Genomic DNA, 17,809 nt, shown 5'->3' with positions numbered 1-17,809 from the left:
AAGGAGTGGATGAGCCAGGGGAGGTAAGGAGAGAAAAGTAAATGGAAATGAAACATGAGAAAAAGGAAGTAAGCAGAAACAGAAGAGGACAGCAGTGAGGAAATGAGGAGATGAAACATGGATAGGAAAAGAGAGAAGAGGTTGAATAAAAGTAGAGGCATAAGTATGAGCAGCAGTGAGACGAAGATGAGAAGATATCAAATATCCAAATCAGGAAACATAAGCTTCAAAACAAAAAGCGAAAGACAGTTGCTAAAACATACCAAATGGAAAAAGAAAGGAAAGGGGGATGGCAGAGAGACAGTGAGAAGGAGCAGAGAAGAAGGAACAGAAGATTAATGGTTGGGAGAAAGCGGGAGGAATAGTAGGGAAGGTAAGGTTGAGAGCATAAAAGCAATAAAAATGGGGAAAAGTCAGATAAGACCAAAGGTGATGAGGAACGACTCAGAGGAGAATGAGGAGAAGGGATTAGGAGATGAGAAACAGAAGCCAAAAAATGAGAGATGAAAGAGAAGTGCTGAGAGAAAAACAGTACGGAGGCAAAAAGAAAATTAAAGTAGGACAGAGAACAGAGAAATAATAGAAGACAGATAGAAAGGAACTTTGTATTGTCCTGATCACACGAGCAACACACTGCAACAGAGCTGGCTATACAGACAGACACAGACACAGACACAGACACAGACACAGACACACACACACACACACACACACACACACACACACACACACACACACACACACACACACACACACTCATGTAGCAGTGCAGAAGATGGACATGTTCATTAAAACAGCAGAGTAGAGTAGAGATGAGATGGACTGTATCAAAGTGTTGACATGCAGAAAATACTCCATATTCATACAGACAGAACAGAGGATTATGTAAACATGTCACAGAATGACATCTGCCTGGGAGTGGAAAGAGATGGGTTTGTCAAGAGAAATTAATAAGCTTTTTCCACTTTCTCATCCCATTTTAAATTAAATCTATTTTAGTGTACTTCAGTCTAGGAAGAACAAGGACATCAAGTTATTTACAGCTTTTTAGATACACTCTTCTAACAACAGCTTATTGCTTAAAGTCTGACCCCTGGTCATCACATTGATGAGAAAGAAAGAAAAAGTTGGTGGTTTGATTTTATCATTTTTGTTAAGGCCACCCCTCAAGGCCAATTCAGAATGTGGAATGCTGCACATATTGAAGTAAGGAAGAAGTCTTGTACAAGATGGATCCTTTTTCAGTCATGCCAAATCATATCCCAGCTCATACACATAAATGAATCAGCACTCCCCACATTCTAAGAAAGGAAACATGGATGTTGTCTGCATTATGTGGTGAAATACAAAATAGCTGCATTTTTGACAAAAAAAGAAATAGCAAATGAAGGTTTCAAGATTATACAATTTCTATGAATTGAACCTTCAAGCTATTTAAAATTCACTCTGCATCACAAGGTTTGATACTGGGATAAGAGAGAGACCAGAGGTGTACAGTTTGTGCAGTTTTGCTTTGTTCTCATCAATTCAGTTGAAGTGAATTGATTTTGTTCTGAAATTTAGCTATCCAAAGTGAGTGGGAAGGCCTTTACATTTAGATGCTCAACCTGAATTTAAAATATGATACTTTTCATTTTCTCGCTCATATACACACAATTTATGGACGCACAGTTCTGTTCACTCACCTGCTCTGTTAATCTCAATAATTTCCTCCTGTGCCAATGGACAATCTCCAGTGCCCATCATGCTGCCAGACCCCACCATGCCTGGCCCAAGCACGTTACCCATCAGCCTGTGCGGTGAGGCGGTTGCCATGGCCAGGGCATCTGGCTTGCAGTAGTTGGGGCTGCCTGGCTGCGGCGCTCGAGGTATGTGCTTGTTCCTCTTCTTGGGGAGCTTCTGCTTGGCCATTGCCAGGGAGTAGTACATGCCAAAGTTGTTGACGATGACTGGCACAGGCATGGCGATGGTGAGCACACCAGCCAAAGCGCAGAGGGCACCCACCAGCATTCCTGACCATGTCTCAGGATACATATCCCCATAACCAAGAGTGGTCATAGTCACCACAGCCCACCAGAAGCCAATGGGGATGTTCTTGAAAGCAGTGTGGTTTGCAGCAGTTGGATCATCTGGATGGGCACCGATGCGTTCAGCATAGTAGATCATGGTAGCAAAGATGAGGACGCCCAGCGCCAGGAAGATAATGAGCAGCAGGAACTCATTGGTACTTGCCCGCAGAGTGTGACCCAGGACCCGCAAACCGACAAAGTGACGGGTCAGCTTGAATATACGCAGGATACGGACAAAGCGCACCACTCGGAGGAAGCTCAGTGCATCTTTGGCTGTTTTGGAGGAGAGGCCACTCAATGCTACCTCCAGGTAAAAGGGCACAATGGCCACAAAGTCTATGATGTTAAGGGCGCTGCGGAAGAATTCTGCCTTGTCTGGGCAGAAGATGACACGTGCTAACACCTCAATGGTGAACCAGATGACGCAGACACCCTCCACGTATGTCAGCCAGTCATCTGTGACCATCTCAAACACAAACTGCAGGTTGAAAGAAAAAAATAAAGGGTTAAAAAAATCAACTGCAGTGCCCTTGATACTTGGTGTATAATGCAGTATGTTCATGCTATTATTATTTACTGATTCTAAATGAACTAACCAAACCAAATTCTTAGGATATGACAACACAAAGCCCACCTTTTCCATCAGCAAAGATGCCTTTGAGCAAGTGTCAAATTAAGTCTCATTATAGGGGAAATCTACAAATTTTACACATAAATATACTTACCCAGGAATGGCAAATAGAAAAAGGCAACTAGCTAAATCTGGTGAAATAAAGCCTTTGCCTTTTTATCCAGTCAATGCTTGTGGATATGCTCATGTAATAAACTTAACTACAAGCTAAACGTAATGTCAGTTTATTATTTATTAGCAGTAGCAGTACAACTCAGCCTCTGAAAACAATTGTGAGTCTTGTGAAGTTGATAAAATAAACAGTGGTGTTTACATCTGTTTCTCACAAATCTCTCAGCTTTATCAAAGGGAAATTCTGAACTGCTGAAATGTAGAGTCTACAGTTAAATAGGCATCTCTAAGACTAACAAACCGGTCCACCACTGGTGGTACCACTGTACCTCCTCACGTGTCACATTGCCAACGGTGATATTCTCCAATCTCTTGGTGAGGGTGTTGAAGGCTTCGTGGGTCTCCAGACAGAAGGTAGAGATGGAGAGCAGTATGAAGAAGAGAGAAGCAAATGCCACATACTGCAGAAAGAGAAACAAAAGCGGGAGGGTGGGGGTGGGGGTGGAGTGGGGTGGGGGGTGTTCAGTTTGCACATGAAACATTCATCATCACAGTAAACTGTCACATCTGCACACCAACATTTTTGTGGCCTGTATAAGTCTTTGTCATTCATTAGTAGTTTGGTGTTGATGTGATTGCTGGTGGTGGAGGAGGGGTCTGGGCCATTGCGGTATGTGGAGCAAGCAGTACTAATGCCAATGAGCTACAGACAGGGGGTGCCAATTACACACTGAGGAGAGTGGTGGAATGCTTCTAGTTGAGTGCAGATGTCCTGCTGCAATCCCATTGATAATGGCACAGTCTGAACAAGGCAAGGATGAAGAATTGAGTGTGTAATAGAAATGAGATACACAGGGTATGTGTGTATGTGTTTATATACAGAGTATGTAAAGAGAAAATAAGAGAGAGTACACAAATAGTGAGTGAATTAGACGATTTATGTATTAATACGTAATATACATGATACACCATTATGAAAGCACCTCTTGTAGCTTAGAACCTAGACATTGTAAATAACTGTGTATGTGTGTGTGTGTGTGTACGTGTGTGCGTGTGTGCGTGCACTCTCTATGCAGTGGGCTACATGAATGTACTGGGCTTGCCCCAATACCAGTTGTTTTCCTAAATGCTGTGATAGGATAGATGTCAAAGTTTGTTTGTCATGAAGTTAAGTTTGAGTTCCGGTTTAGGACTTTTATTTTTGTGTCCATAACACCAAGTGGCGTTTTGCCTGCCTGCCTGTCTGTGGCGGAGATAATTTGTGCTTGTGCCTGAGCCCTGGGCGATCCAGGGAACATAAAGCCTGTTTGTGTCCTGCACTTGGGTCCTACCTCTCCTCCTTCATCACACCAACACCAGTTTCATAACAGAATGATCCAACCACTAATGGACCCAGCGCACAGCGAGGGGAGGATGCCGGAGGAGAGATGGAGCGGTTGGCTCCTTTGGCTGTTTGTCGGCCACCTGCAAACCTATGGGGATTACGAGGAAGTAATGGACTTGGGCTGTCAGTTGGAACAGGAATTTCGTCACCCTCCTCGGTACGTGACAAAGGAAGGGGCAGCTGTGATGGCTTCCCTCTTTTCCAACCTACACGCCATACTGGGGACGTACCTGACAGCCCGGCTTCCCCTCTGCGAGGCAAGGCAGTGGTGCCTAGCCTCACTCAACCCCACGACAAGAACGTCAGAGCCTGAACCCACGGACGAGAACGCCAGAGAATGACAGAGCCCAAACCCACAACGAGAACGCCAGAACCTGAACCCGCACCCCAGTGCCCAGTGTGCCCGAACCCGAACCCGCACCCCCGGTGAGTGTGCCCGAACTCCTAGCAAGTGTACCAGAGTCTCAGTTCCCGGCGTCCCAATCGCCAGAGTCTCAGTTCCCGGCGTCCCTACTGGCCTCCCAGCCCAGGAAACCTGAGCCCCCCCTGGCCTCCTAGCCCAGGAGACCTGAGCCCTTTCCTGCACTCATCAACCTCAGTGTGCCGATGAGGCCGTTCCCGCTGAGGTCCCTCACCGGCGTCTAGAACATCAGTGTGCCAACGTGGCCGTCCCTGCTGAGGTTCCACACCAGCAACCTGAACCTCAGTGCGCCGATGTGGCCATCCCCGCTGAAGCTTCACGCCAGGTCCCAGTTCCTGCACCTCAGCAGCGGAGCGTGGTCCTCCACGCTGAGGTCCAGCCTCCAGTTCCAGCCCATCGGCAGCGGAGCGAGATCCTCTACGCCGAGGTCCAGCCTGTTCCTGTCCAGCCAGTTCCAGCCTCTTGGCATCGCGGCGAAGGTCCAGCCTGTTCCCGTCCCTCGGCATCAGGGCGAAGGAGCTCACACCGAGATCCGGTCACTGGTTCCAGCTCCGGAGTCCAGCGTTGCTGCGGAGCCAGACCCAGAACCAGAGTCCAGCGCTGCGGAGCCAGAACCCGAACCAGAGCCCAGCGCTGCGGAGCCAGAACTAGAACCCTGCCCTGTCATTGCCTTGTTTTTGGACTTGTACTCGGTTGGTCTTACTTTTTTAACTATTTTGTGGCTGTGTGGAATCCCGCCTTGAGGGGAGGGGGGGTTGGACTTTTATTTTGGTTGGTTTCCTGTTTCTTCCTGTGTTTATCAGGGGTAGCTTTTTGTTCATTAGTAAGATTACTTTCACCTGTGTTTAGTTATCCTTTGTTTTATGTCTATTTATACCACCTGTCCTTGTTTGTTCTTTGTCGGAGCATTGCACGGTGTACATGGGTATGTTTGCATTCATGGAAGAGTTTCTGTTTTGTGTCCGTAACGCTGAGTGGCGTTTTGCCTGCCTGCCTGTCCGCCGTGTGGCGGAGATAATTTGTGTTTGTGCCTGAACCCTGGGCGATCCAGGGAAAATAAAGCCTGTTTGTGTCCTGCACTTGGGTCCTACCTCTCCTCCTCCATCATACCAACACCACTTTCATAACATTGTTTGGATGTGCACAAATCTTAAGGATTCCTAATAACATTGAGGCTCATTGTTTAAAGCCCTTTCTTTCTCTTTAACCCTGATGTTGGTTGTCAGCAATATCCTGCCTCACTATAATGAAGATAATGACCCACCAATTCTGAGACACCTCAATTTTCACATTTGCATATGTTGCCTCTCTTGCCCAAAAGCAAGTGACGTGAAGTTTGGAGGAAAGGTTGAACAGATACTTCATGCTGAGAACCAGATGAAGAGAAGAACATTTGTGATACTATAGCTGGGGAATAGCATAGTTAGATATTTGTTGTATGAATAAAGAGGCACATAAAGCAGCAGTATTCACCTACTGCAGGAAACACAATAAGTTAGAAGTTAGAAATATTTGCATATTTATACATCCAGCAGTTATAGCAACATTAGCATTCATGGAGCATGGAGTCATGCTTCAGGCCACCTGATTAATATAAGTCCAAAACTCACTCTCTGTTCATGGGTCTCCACCAACTCCTGACAAAACTATGGGGAATAACATATTTTGTAGTTGTCTGTGGGTGTGCCACCCACTCTGACTGTGCTCATAGGCATTGTAAACATTGGAAATATAAATATATTGATTAGTACAGTTTTAAGAACTTACAATTCAGTAGTAACATTGACAGTGAACATCTATTGATGCTGGATGCTGCTGGTGATGACTTTATTATGTGGTGAATTCACCAAAATTCCATAGAGCTATATCTTAACTTTAAAAGTACACGGAGATTAATGCAACTTTGTTAAATAACATTCAAAAACTTCAATGTGTCTTCATAAAAAGAGTGCCTGAGTTGCTCAGGATGAACCACAGCTACCAGTGCACTTAAAGCTAACTGTCACCATTTGCTTAACACATACTGAAACTGAAATGTAACATCGTTATGGAGAGTTATGAGTCTGGCTTTTTCATGACTGGGATTAATTTCTTTTTTCTGGAGTCTTGTTACTACCATGACTCACTCAGAGTAGTGAATATTCATTATGTGCTTGTTTTACAGTTTATGTTCAGAAAAACTGTCTGGGTCTCGATACTAACTGTTGGTACAGTTACTGCAGCAGCTTGGTGTCCAGAGGGTGAGACAACCAAATTACTGATTCTGAAAGAGACAGGGAGCCAGGATAAAGATGTTAGCCTCGTCTTACTTGAGATTCTGCCAGCTGCAGGTCTGATGTGACATTTGCTATATTACTGAAGTGGAAAATGCAAATGTTGTATGTTTCATTACATTTAATTTGTGAATTAGTTGACACTCAAGTTGCTGTGTACTTTGGCCCAGTGGCAGCATGTACATGGCATTTTGTCAAAGCAGGAAACTCAGAAGTATAAATTCCTGGGTGTAAGTATGTATGGCTCCATTAATGATGGCGCCCTTTCACCGTTACACTACTGCAACAAAACACAGCACAAGCCCACATGCATGTATTTTTGTGTGCACATAATACATCACTATATGTGTTTGTTTGCTGTATTTCTATTCTCTTAGTTATGTAAATGTTTGTGTGTGTGTGAAGGACAAATTTTACTTAAGTACATTGTTGTGAGGACATTTATCCAATTGTCACATCTTCAAAGGGCTGTTTGAGGGTTAAGACTTGGTTATAGGGTTAGCATCAGGTTTAGGTTAGGGTAACAGACATTTGGTTGTGATGGTTTATTAGGCTAATGCGCTAGACAATGCATTATGTCAATGACTGTCCTTACAAGTATAAAAAGACAAGTGTGGGTGTGTGTATCAGGTCAGTGATGAAGACAGACAGATGAAGATTCCCTCTGATCCTCAGGGAGCACATCAAGTCCCACAGCTTATTATCAGGCTCTAATTTAACACTTCTATCTAGAGCTGCCCTGGATACACACATACACAAATCCACACATACATGATCTTGAGCATTTAATGGGTGTTGGAGAGTTATTAAAAGCAAGAGGATATACAGCAAGCACCCTGTCATTTAATTTTACAACTTGGCATGGTTCTTTTAAAAAATGTCAATCCATTTAAACAGGATTAAACCGCTTATACTGTACATGTGATATTGCTACAGTATCACTCATCCTCAGTTATTTACCAGTTATTTTGGTTTTGCTATTGTTGTAGTTTATCAATGCAGGAAAGAAGAAATGTATTAAAAATGATGTCAAAACCACATATATAAAGTACATCATTTGTCATATGACAATGCTACTAATGTTTGTTTTCAGTTGTCACTCTAACAGCACTATTAGCCACACTTTTTCCCTGTCAAACAGTAAACAGCCAGAGTTGGATGCTCACCCACCAACTTGACATAATGGACTTTATGTTCAAGAATGGTGTTGTGGGCATCCAAAACGATTAACTACACAGTAATATCACCCCCCTCAACTGGAAAAGTGATAAAACTTCAGAGCATCAGTGGTGGCACAGACTATCCTATATTGGAGTAGAGTGAAATAATTTCAACGCGGACGTTTCCTGATCTGATGATGATCATGATAGGAGATTAACATTGTAAGGTTAACGTTGCACAACACGACCACAACACCAAACAAATTAAGCTGTAAGGCACCGATAACACACAAGACAAAGACATAGACCAAGAAAAAGATCAGTTCAGTTCAGAGATTGATCTACTTCTCAATCTTCTCAATCCATGTACGTACAACACAAATCAGATCATTAGGTGTCAGAATACATTACCATCAATTAGTGAAAATTCAGAAATATAGCTACAGGTGCAAAAGAATCTGATGGAATATAATTAGTATTGCAGGTATTTTATAGTAAGTATTAGTTAGTATTAGGCTAAAGCTTCTAGATATTGTTACATTAATATTTGCCTTTGTCAGCATTGTCAAGAAGCTGACATTGTCTGACCTCTGTCTTTTTCTACAAATGCTAATATTTAAATCTTAAGTCTTTAAATATAGTGCATCACACTACCCAGGATATACATTTGCTTTCTGGTTCTGTAGTCAGATTGCCAAATGCTTTCCAGATGAGTCTGGCTATTGAATCTGCCTGCTCAGCCAGACACAGGTAACTATGTAACTAGATGATATGAAGGCTATCTACCACTGTTAGGCAACTATCATGCTGTTTTGACTGTGAAAAAGCCATCAAAGACTCAGAGTTTCATTATTTGTTTAATCTGTTGGAATGTCTTTCTGCCAAAGAAAATGGTTAGGAAATAACATCCTACAACTAAAACAGAAACTCTGATCATTGCACCAGACAGGAACATTCCTCAGATCAGGCAGCACCTTGGTTCCCTGAACTCCTCTGTTCATTCAAGCCTCAGGATCCTTGATGTTGTCTTTGATCAGTCTATGTCCTTTGACCAACACCCAGGGCAGCTGATCAGAAACAGTTTGTATCAATTGACGAATATCTCTAAACTGAAAAAGGTGTTGACTAGGGCTGATCTGGAGATGATTATTCATGCTTTTATTTCTTCTCGTTTAGATTATTGTAATTCCCTTTATAACAGTTTCAATTATCATGCTCTTAATCGTCTACAGATTGTACAGAATTCAGCAGCAAGGCTTTTAATTGGAACCAGCAGAAAAGATCACATCACACCAGTTTTATCATCTACCTTCTGCCCATCAAATTTAGAATCAATTTTAAAATTCTTGTGCTCTCATTTAGAGCTCTTCATGGATATATCACTGTATATCACTGACCTGTTGACCCCAAACAGCTTCTCAAGAGCACTGAGGTCTTCAGGCCAGAATCTGCTGGTCATCCCTAAAACCTGTTATAAAACTCGGGGAGATTTGTCTTTTCAGTCGGTGGCTCCCAGATTGTGGAACTCCCTGCCCCTGTCTCTACATGTGGTCCATTCTGTTGATTCTTTTGAAAAGCAGCTGAAGTCTTTTTTATTCAGGCAAGCTTTTAGTTGACTGGGCTTTTATGGTCTTAATGTTTCATCCTTTTATTGAACTGTTTTTTAAGTAATACAGTTGTTATTTTATTATTGTGTTATATTATTGTATGTATTGCAATGCACTTTGTAACGCACTTCGTGATTTTTTTCTGTGAAAGGTGCTATAGAAATAAAGCTTACTTACTTACTACTTATCGTTCAGATTGATACACATATGTGTGTTTTTTCCATGATAATACAGCATATCACAAAATTAATAAACAAGTGTATCCCAACCAGGAGAATCAATGGTTATGTGAGATTAGTGGGTCAGCCTGCTATTTTCTCTACTGACTTTGGTTTTCCAGAAAACTGCAAACTAGCTAATTTTTCTTTTCACAAAAACATTTGAGATGTTTTAGTGTTAGACTAGTCTAGATTTCTCTCTTACATTAGTTAATTCAAGTTAGACAGTTTAACTAATTTTTCCCAATGGCACTAGTTTTGTGGACAGAGCTGAGAAGAATGATGGGGTTGTGCAGTCAGCCATGTTTATTTAGTTTCAAATACTGCCTTAATTTATCCAGAATCCATAGCAAATCAGTTCTATTATTATCTATTAGGTAAATTTAGTTGTCTATCTAAAGCTTTAATATTAGTTAGATCTAAGTCAACCTATTCTACATGACTAACCTGCTCTGGAGCAGGTTACCGTCATAACCTGTCAACAGCCCAATTACTGACCAATCAGATCACTGGAAAAATGGAGGCATCATTCCTACAGGATAAGGGATAAGACAAAATTAATGAGTTGACAATGAAGTGACATGAGATAAAGATAAGGACAGTCATTTATGTTTCTATAGTTATCTCAAAGAGAAAATGTTTAAAGACTTCATTTTCATGATATTATAGTCTTTGTGATCTGCCTTGTCCTTTTCTTTACACCTCCATGATTCCTCCTCTCCATCACAATACCCTGCTCATATCATTCATGAAGAGTCACCTAAATCCCATTCCCCATCTCCTCCCTGTACGACCCCTTCTCTGTCTATGGCTTTCTCTTTATTAGCCTCATCACCACCTACCTCTTCTTCCTTCTGCTTTGGCTATTCTCTATTTCTGTCATTCTTTTTATACCTTTATCCTTACAGTATCATTAAATCTCTTCATCCTAATATTTTATTTTGCAAAATTCTTTCTTTCTTTTTTAAGTCTTTGGCTGTGCAGCTCAGAGGTTTCACTCTCAGCAACTGGTTTTCCTTTCCTAATGCAGCTATTTGCTATTTTCAGAAAAAAAAAAGCTGAGTAGCACTGACCAGCAGACAGACAAAGTTTGCGACTAGCTGGTGAACATAGAACAGTAGTGGATTAGTGGAGGCTAAAATTAAGAGTTAAGAGTGACCTTGCATTCATGGAGAGAACAGAAATATGATTCACAAAGAAAGCTAATGTGGTTCTGTTTTTGTGGAATTTAAACTGGTTTATCAGGTCATTAGAAAACCTGAGACAATTGTCAGGGTGGGATGGGGATGTGACCCATCCACCACTCACCTGTCCATCACCACATACTGTAAAAACTGTAAACATACAATATACCAGAGACATACCAGAGTGCAGTATTGTCAGATTTTTTGTCATTATTAATATTTTTTTTCCATTTTTAATATATTTTTATTGTAAATACTTTGCTTTTAATTTTTCTATTTTGCTCTTATCTTTTATCTTGTGCCTTACTTGCTGCTGTGACTATGTGATTTTTCTGCTGTAGGACAAATAAAGGCTCTTCTTATCTTTTTATATTATCTTCTGTTTTGAAACGTAGTGCTGTAGTTCATTTGTCACCTATTTGTGTTGCTGTCAGTCACCCAAGTTATCGTTGTTTTCAGTATTATGTTGGTCCAAATGTATGGATACAATTGTAGCTGGGACTTTGGTGCACTAGAGCGTGCAGAATCAGTGGCACAATGTCCTTCTGTGTGGTCAGTGTCTGTTTTCATTAGTGCAGGTATTAGAACTTCAGCTACTGGTTCAAGGGTTAAGAGTTTAACCTAAGAATTAGGAGGTCGTCTTGTTTGCTTTGTCTGTTTTGGCCCTCTATGCTTGACTAAACTTTTGAAGTTATACCCCTGGTCTACTGAGAGCCTCTAGTCAAAAATTACCCAGAATTCCAAGAGCTAGGAGCAAACAATGGGGTGATAGGGCTTTCTGCTTTTCTATTCTAGGCAGCACGACAGAACAGTATGACATATTTTAGGTGCTTGTTGTTTAATTTAGTTTGCTGTTGTTCTATCTAGTTGCTTGTATGTAAGCACTTTGAGTCAACTCTTCAGTTGTTTTATCCATCCATCCATTCTTCCATCATCATCTACTGCTTAGCAATAGTCACTCTCAGAAAACATCACCCATATGAGTGTAATCTGGAGAGCTGTAGCTTTGCAAAAACGTTCTGCTGTGATGACCAAACAACTTGTAGCATGTTGGATCTATTCTGTGAAGTTGAACATCTGTATTCAGACAGAGGTTGCAGTAGGATAATGGATGAGGGCAGAGGATCAAAGGCTTCTAATTTGAATCGTTTAGCCAGGCCTGGCTTTAGGATTGCACCCAAACTAATAACACTGATCTCGCACTCAATTACATGTGACTGGAGAGAGGTTGCACAATGAGCAAGATCGATACAGCAGCAAATAATGCAGAAAATCATTGATATATAAGTTATAATAAAAAGCCAAAAAACATGTTTACATTAGAGTGACAAAGCCCTCTAAGCTGCCTAAACTAAACCAAATATAAAATATCACAATGTACATGAGGACAAAAAACAATTTTCTTTGGTACCACTGATGTGTAGCCTTTGGGGAAGGCACTGACAAATTATGTTGTCCTGCTGCATTGGGCCAGTTACAAATGATTCATGTTTTGTTTTGTTAAATCAATAGAAATAATCCAAGTGAATGTAATATATTATCTTCATAATGTGTAGCTTTTTTTCACACTGGTTGATTTCTGTTTAAAATATGACCACAGCTTTAAGAGCTTCCACACTAATACTTAGTTACATCACATTTTCTCTCTGGCAGCAGTGACGCAGCAATTGGGATGTCCTCTCTAACACTGCAGAAAAGACACACATTCACAATGTCCCTTGTAAAGGTGACTTCACTACAAATAGCCCCGCTGAATCCGTGCATACTGTTTACCCAGCAGTATGTTTGCTGGGCTATCTCTGTGCACACACACATATGCAAAGTGTGAGTCTGCCAAGGCAGTGAATGTGAGATAGTGAAAGATGAAAGAAACAGCAGTAGAGGTTAAGGGGGGAGACAGTCTATATGTGGTCTAGCTGTGATATCTCAGAAAAAAAGAATTGGTGCAGTGCATTACTCCTCGGTGTGCCACACTGGCTGGGGCTTCTCAGCATACCTCCCTCTGTGGATTTCCCTCTCTTTTCCTCTTGTGCCACTTCATTCTCCTTGTTTACACTCATTTGTCTCGAGCTCTTCGTGTGTCACTGCAGTTCATATTTTTTGCATCTGTCACCATGTTTAGTGCCTCATTTCTTTATCTCATCCCTTTTCTCTCTGTGGTGGTGACATGCAGGAGATGTCAAAGAATCAACACAAACAACACAGTCCTGACAATATTATAATGGTTTCAAAAGAGCTTTGAAACCTGTAGTGGCTCTTTTTGTTAGGTATGACTTCAGCTGTCACACAAGTTCTCTTTTTTTTAACAGAACTATTTTGGGCATTTCTCCTGTATACAGCTGAAAGCAACACCAAAACTGCTTTCAAGAACACAAAGACACACAAAAGACACAAAGGGGGACTGAATCTGTCACAAATGTTCTTTGCATAAAATTCCATTCTCTCGTCCCTAATTTTGTGTCCCTCAACGACATCCCTATTAGTACATGATGCATGAGACAAACCATGTAACTTCCAGCACAAAATGTATTGTGACTCCTTAGCAAATGAAAAGAGATGCAATTTACCAATAAATAAATAAATAAATAAATATCTTCTCAGGAACTTAGATATTAACGTGGCAGGTGAATGCAGGTGTGAACAGGTATAAATACTAAATACTATATAATATATATATATATATATATATAATATCACTGTATATGCATTAGAATATCAATATGTTACATAGATGGAATCATGCTGTTGTTCGCTTAGTCTTAGAGTGGATACAGGGGAAATGGCTGGCTGTGACAGCAACGACAGGTGAAACAGAAATAGTTTTATACAGTTTATAGTTCTAACTCATCTATTTCCTAACTTGCTTTCTAAAGTTCAGGGCACTGAGTCACTTTTGTACTTCTGATAGGCTCCAAATTAATAAAAGCAACCTCCAAATGTGTATATATTTGTAATATACCATAATATACAGTATATTGTACATCAAAAAAAGGCCCCAGACAGGTTTATGGCTTAAGCCTGTTCTGTCTTTACATTCTTGAATGCCTCCCCCTTCCCTGCCTACTATCTTCCTTCCTCTTCAGACTTCTATAGCCAACCAGCCTCAGCCTAGCATAAACCGAATAAAATCCTCTGACAATAACTGCCGCCCAGCCTTCACCAGACATGTAGGTAAGCACCTCTAGACTGCACTGAATCAGCAAGGATCAATGGAACTTTAGGATGAGAGACAAAAGAGCCTTGATGGCTTTTAATTATAAATCAATAGATTAAATCCCATCAATCACGCTGCATCTCCATAAGTCATAAATACAGCCAGTCAGGCTGCAGTACCCCCAAGTGGTGTATGTTAGTAAAAGATCTATCTACCACTGCAGCAGCTCTTTAAGAACAAAGAGATATTTTCCTGACCAAGAAAGGCAGTTTATACTTAAACAGAGCAGAAGGGGAGGGTGGAGGATGGGTGGAGGGAGAGCAGACAAGTCACAAGCTAATGTAATGCTTGGAGCTCCCTACTGCGCTATAATGATATGAATACCCAAGGTAGAACAATGAGACAGGAAGGCAGGAGGAGGAGGAGAGGTGCTATCACAAAGCAACAGGACTCTGGCACAGAGAACGCCACCCATCCATGCACTGGCTATAGTACTAAAACTGCCTGAAGTCATGCTTCAAAATCTGCTGCATGTAAATATGTGTCTGCACCCTGATCAAGGCTACTTAGTTTTATGTAATAAGCCAAAAGAGTTAGTTTTAAGCACAATTTTATGGTGTCTATGTGTAAGAAAAAGTGACATTTTGAGAAAAGGAATCAGAAGTGAAAAAAGAGTTTTCCTAAAAACTAAAGTAATGATAAACAAATTATGCAGATCTCTCCATGGAGAGACCTGATAAATGAGAGCTGCATGGGTTTCTTCTTGTTCCTTCCTCTGCTAGTCTGCAGCAGTGCTGCTGCAGACCACAGATTACTGCAGTGCTCCATTCGGTGTTCAGGTCACTCCAGTACACGAGGAATGACGGCGCTCTGCCAAATAGTGCCACAGCCTGCCAACGGACTGAGGCTGCTGCCAGACTACTGAATACCCTACACCTCAGGGATGGAACAGGCCGGCAGGAGCACTGTCAGACACTTCCTGATACAGACCCCAACACTTCTACACCACCTCCAACCATACTGTTTTTAATTACTGCTTTATCACCACAGTCATCACTGTTCAGTTGGTCATTTTAATGATCAGATGACAAATCTAAACTTTTACACGACTAGATTTTAAAAGTGGTGTCAAAGCCCACATAGTGATGGGGTATACAGCGCTCATGGCATTAAATCTCACTAATTATGTTAGAACATTCATATATTTATTTGTATTACCTTTTAATAGAGTATCACCATAACAAAGCAGAGTGCGGAAAGCTGCATGAAAAGAGACAAAATTGCTAGATAATACTGTCCATGACAATAACTGATGATTTTGGACCCAACTGCCTGCCCTGTATTGATATTTTAACTGGCTGGTTAGATAAGGTCATCAACTGAGGAGGGGAATTTGCTAAGGTGAAATATTGATCTTCTGTCTTTACGTATGTGCACTGGCATGTTGGCATGAGCATTCTTCTGCTTATGAAAAACGGAACCTGTCTTTGCCGAACTGTAGGTTAGATTTCAGCACAAACACATGCACAGTAACTGTGTCTGTGTAGTGTTGTAGGAATCTCCTCCCTTTCGATTTAAAACTCCACAACAACAAATGAGAGAACTGGCACAAGCACAGTACAAGACTGGGGATGTAACTCATCCACCAACCTAGTGACCCACACAAACACACACACACACATTCACAGAACATTGTAGAGCCCCAGAGACCAAGCAGTTGTTTGTGCTTCCAGGTTGAATGGACAAGTACTGGATCCTCAGCAATTCTCCCCAGAAAAAATGACATCAATCATCATATATTGACTATCTTTTTCAGAAACTATGGTTTAGGTAGTATGCCAAAACATGGGTAAAGGTTGAGCATTTAAAACACCAGACACTTGAGACCCTACCCAATGGTCAATGTTTCATTCTTTTATTAATGGCTGCAGTTCTTTCCCATAAGCAGAATTCACCCTAGCTCATAGAAGGAACAAACTATAAAATATTGGCTTGGCACATATGAGTCTTGCACAGAGGAAGACAAGTGATGCTGCATCAGAGGTCTAGAGTGAGCTCAGAAGTTATCTGACAAAGACGTTCTCCATGACTTAAGTTCTGGAACAACACATCACTAGGCCAGGCTCTACTACTGGCCAGTAAAGTATGTACAAGCACACATTTCTGGTACTGCATGCCTTGCAATTCATAAAAGAGAATACTTTTACTACAGTGACAAGAAGATTGATGACTGTGATCCAAATAAACTATCTAACATTTTTTCTTTGATTTAATATTTATTTTTTTATTTTCAATCTTTATTTTGTTATTTCTTTCTTCTGTTATTCCTTACCTGTTGTCTAATATACACATAAGATGCAGGATGAACATAGCTGATTCAAAAATTGGATGTAGTGTTAGAAAGAGATGTGTACACATATTTGTGACTGTGTGTGTGTGTGTGTGTCTTCATGCACAACTATAGATCCCTTGAGTGATTTAAGAACAGTGCAAGACCTTGGGGACAACAGGAATGAGAGCAGGATAATGGACTATGATTATGATTACGCAGAAGGTAGGGAAAAATAGAAAGAAAAAGAAAAATAGAAAATCTTTACAGTAAACACAATTACAACCAGACGGAGTCTATTGTAAGCACACACAAATTTCACACAATACAAACCCCTCAAACCACATAGAGATTGTGTCTGCCCCTTGAACATATATATCAAATAAATCAGAAGTTAATAGAAGAGGAGTTATTCATAAAAACCTAATAAAAATTAAGTCCACTCCTCTTATCAAACAGAAAAACAGAACAGTCAGATATGGATTATTAAATATTAGGTCTCTTTCATCTAAATCTCTGTTAGTAAATGATTTGATAACTGATCACCAAATTGACTTACTTTGCCTTACTGAAACCTGGCTACATCAGGATGAATATGTCAGTCAGAATATGTCAGCCCCCCCCCCCGCAGTCATAAAAATTGTCATGTTCCTTGAAGCACAGGTCAGGGTGGAGGAGTAGCTGCAATCTTCCACTCAAACTTATTAAACTTTCATCCTCAGAACAGTTATAACTCATTTGAGAACCTCACTCTTAGTCTCTCACATCTAAACTGGACTTGTCATTGTGTAAAGTCATTATAGTGGGAGATTTTAACATTCATGTAGATGTTGAAAATAATAGTCTCAGCACTGCATTTAATTCAATATTAGATTCAATTGGTTTCACTCAAAATGTTAATAAACTCCCAAACTTTCAATCACACCCTTGATCTTGTTCTGACCTATGGCATCGAAATTGAACATTTAATACTTTTTCCCCAAAATCCTATTTTGTCAGATCATTCTTTAATAACTCTTGAATTTAATAGAGAGCTTTCTAATGACATAGCCTAAAGGAAGCATGTACAGGGTGAACAGAATCGGTCCTAACACAGAGCCTTGTGGAACTCCATAACTAACTTTTGTGCGTGTGGAAGGTTCATCATGGACATGAACAAACTGGAATCTGTCCGATAAATAGGATTCGAACCATTTTAATGCCGTTCCTCTGATACCAGTCACATGCTCCGGTCTCTGTAATAAGATGTTGTGGTCAATAGTGTTGAA

At 40.8% G+C, this 17,809-nt stretch overlaps 1 protein-coding gene across 1 annotated transcript in view; it reads right to left on the bottom strand.

Annotated features, from left to right (window-relative positions):
- The window catches only part of LOC113141137 (potassium voltage-gated channel subfamily C member 1-like), an 80,420-nt gene that overhangs the window by 33,238 nt on the left and 29,373 nt on the right, over positions 1 to 17,809 (bottom strand). The window contains exons 2-3 of the mRNA XM_026325373.1: positions 3,141 to 3,272; positions 1,686 to 2,547 (exon numbers count right to left, since the gene is read on the bottom strand). Coding sequence (XP_026181158.1) covers positions 1,686 to 2,547; positions 3,141 to 3,272 — 994 coding nt within the window. The remainder of the gene's footprint in view (positions 1 to 1,685; positions 2,548 to 3,140; positions 3,273 to 17,809) is intronic.

This window comes from Mastacembelus armatus, chromosome 8 (genome assembly GCF_900324485.2).
Source record: "Mastacembelus armatus chromosome 8, fMasArm1.2, whole genome shotgun sequence".
Taxonomy (NCBI): domain Eukaryota; kingdom Metazoa; phylum Chordata; class Actinopteri; order Synbranchiformes; family Mastacembelidae; genus Mastacembelus; species Mastacembelus armatus.
The sequence above is the reverse complement of the archived record's forward strand: the minus strand, read 5'-3'. Positions and strand labels throughout refer to the sequence as shown.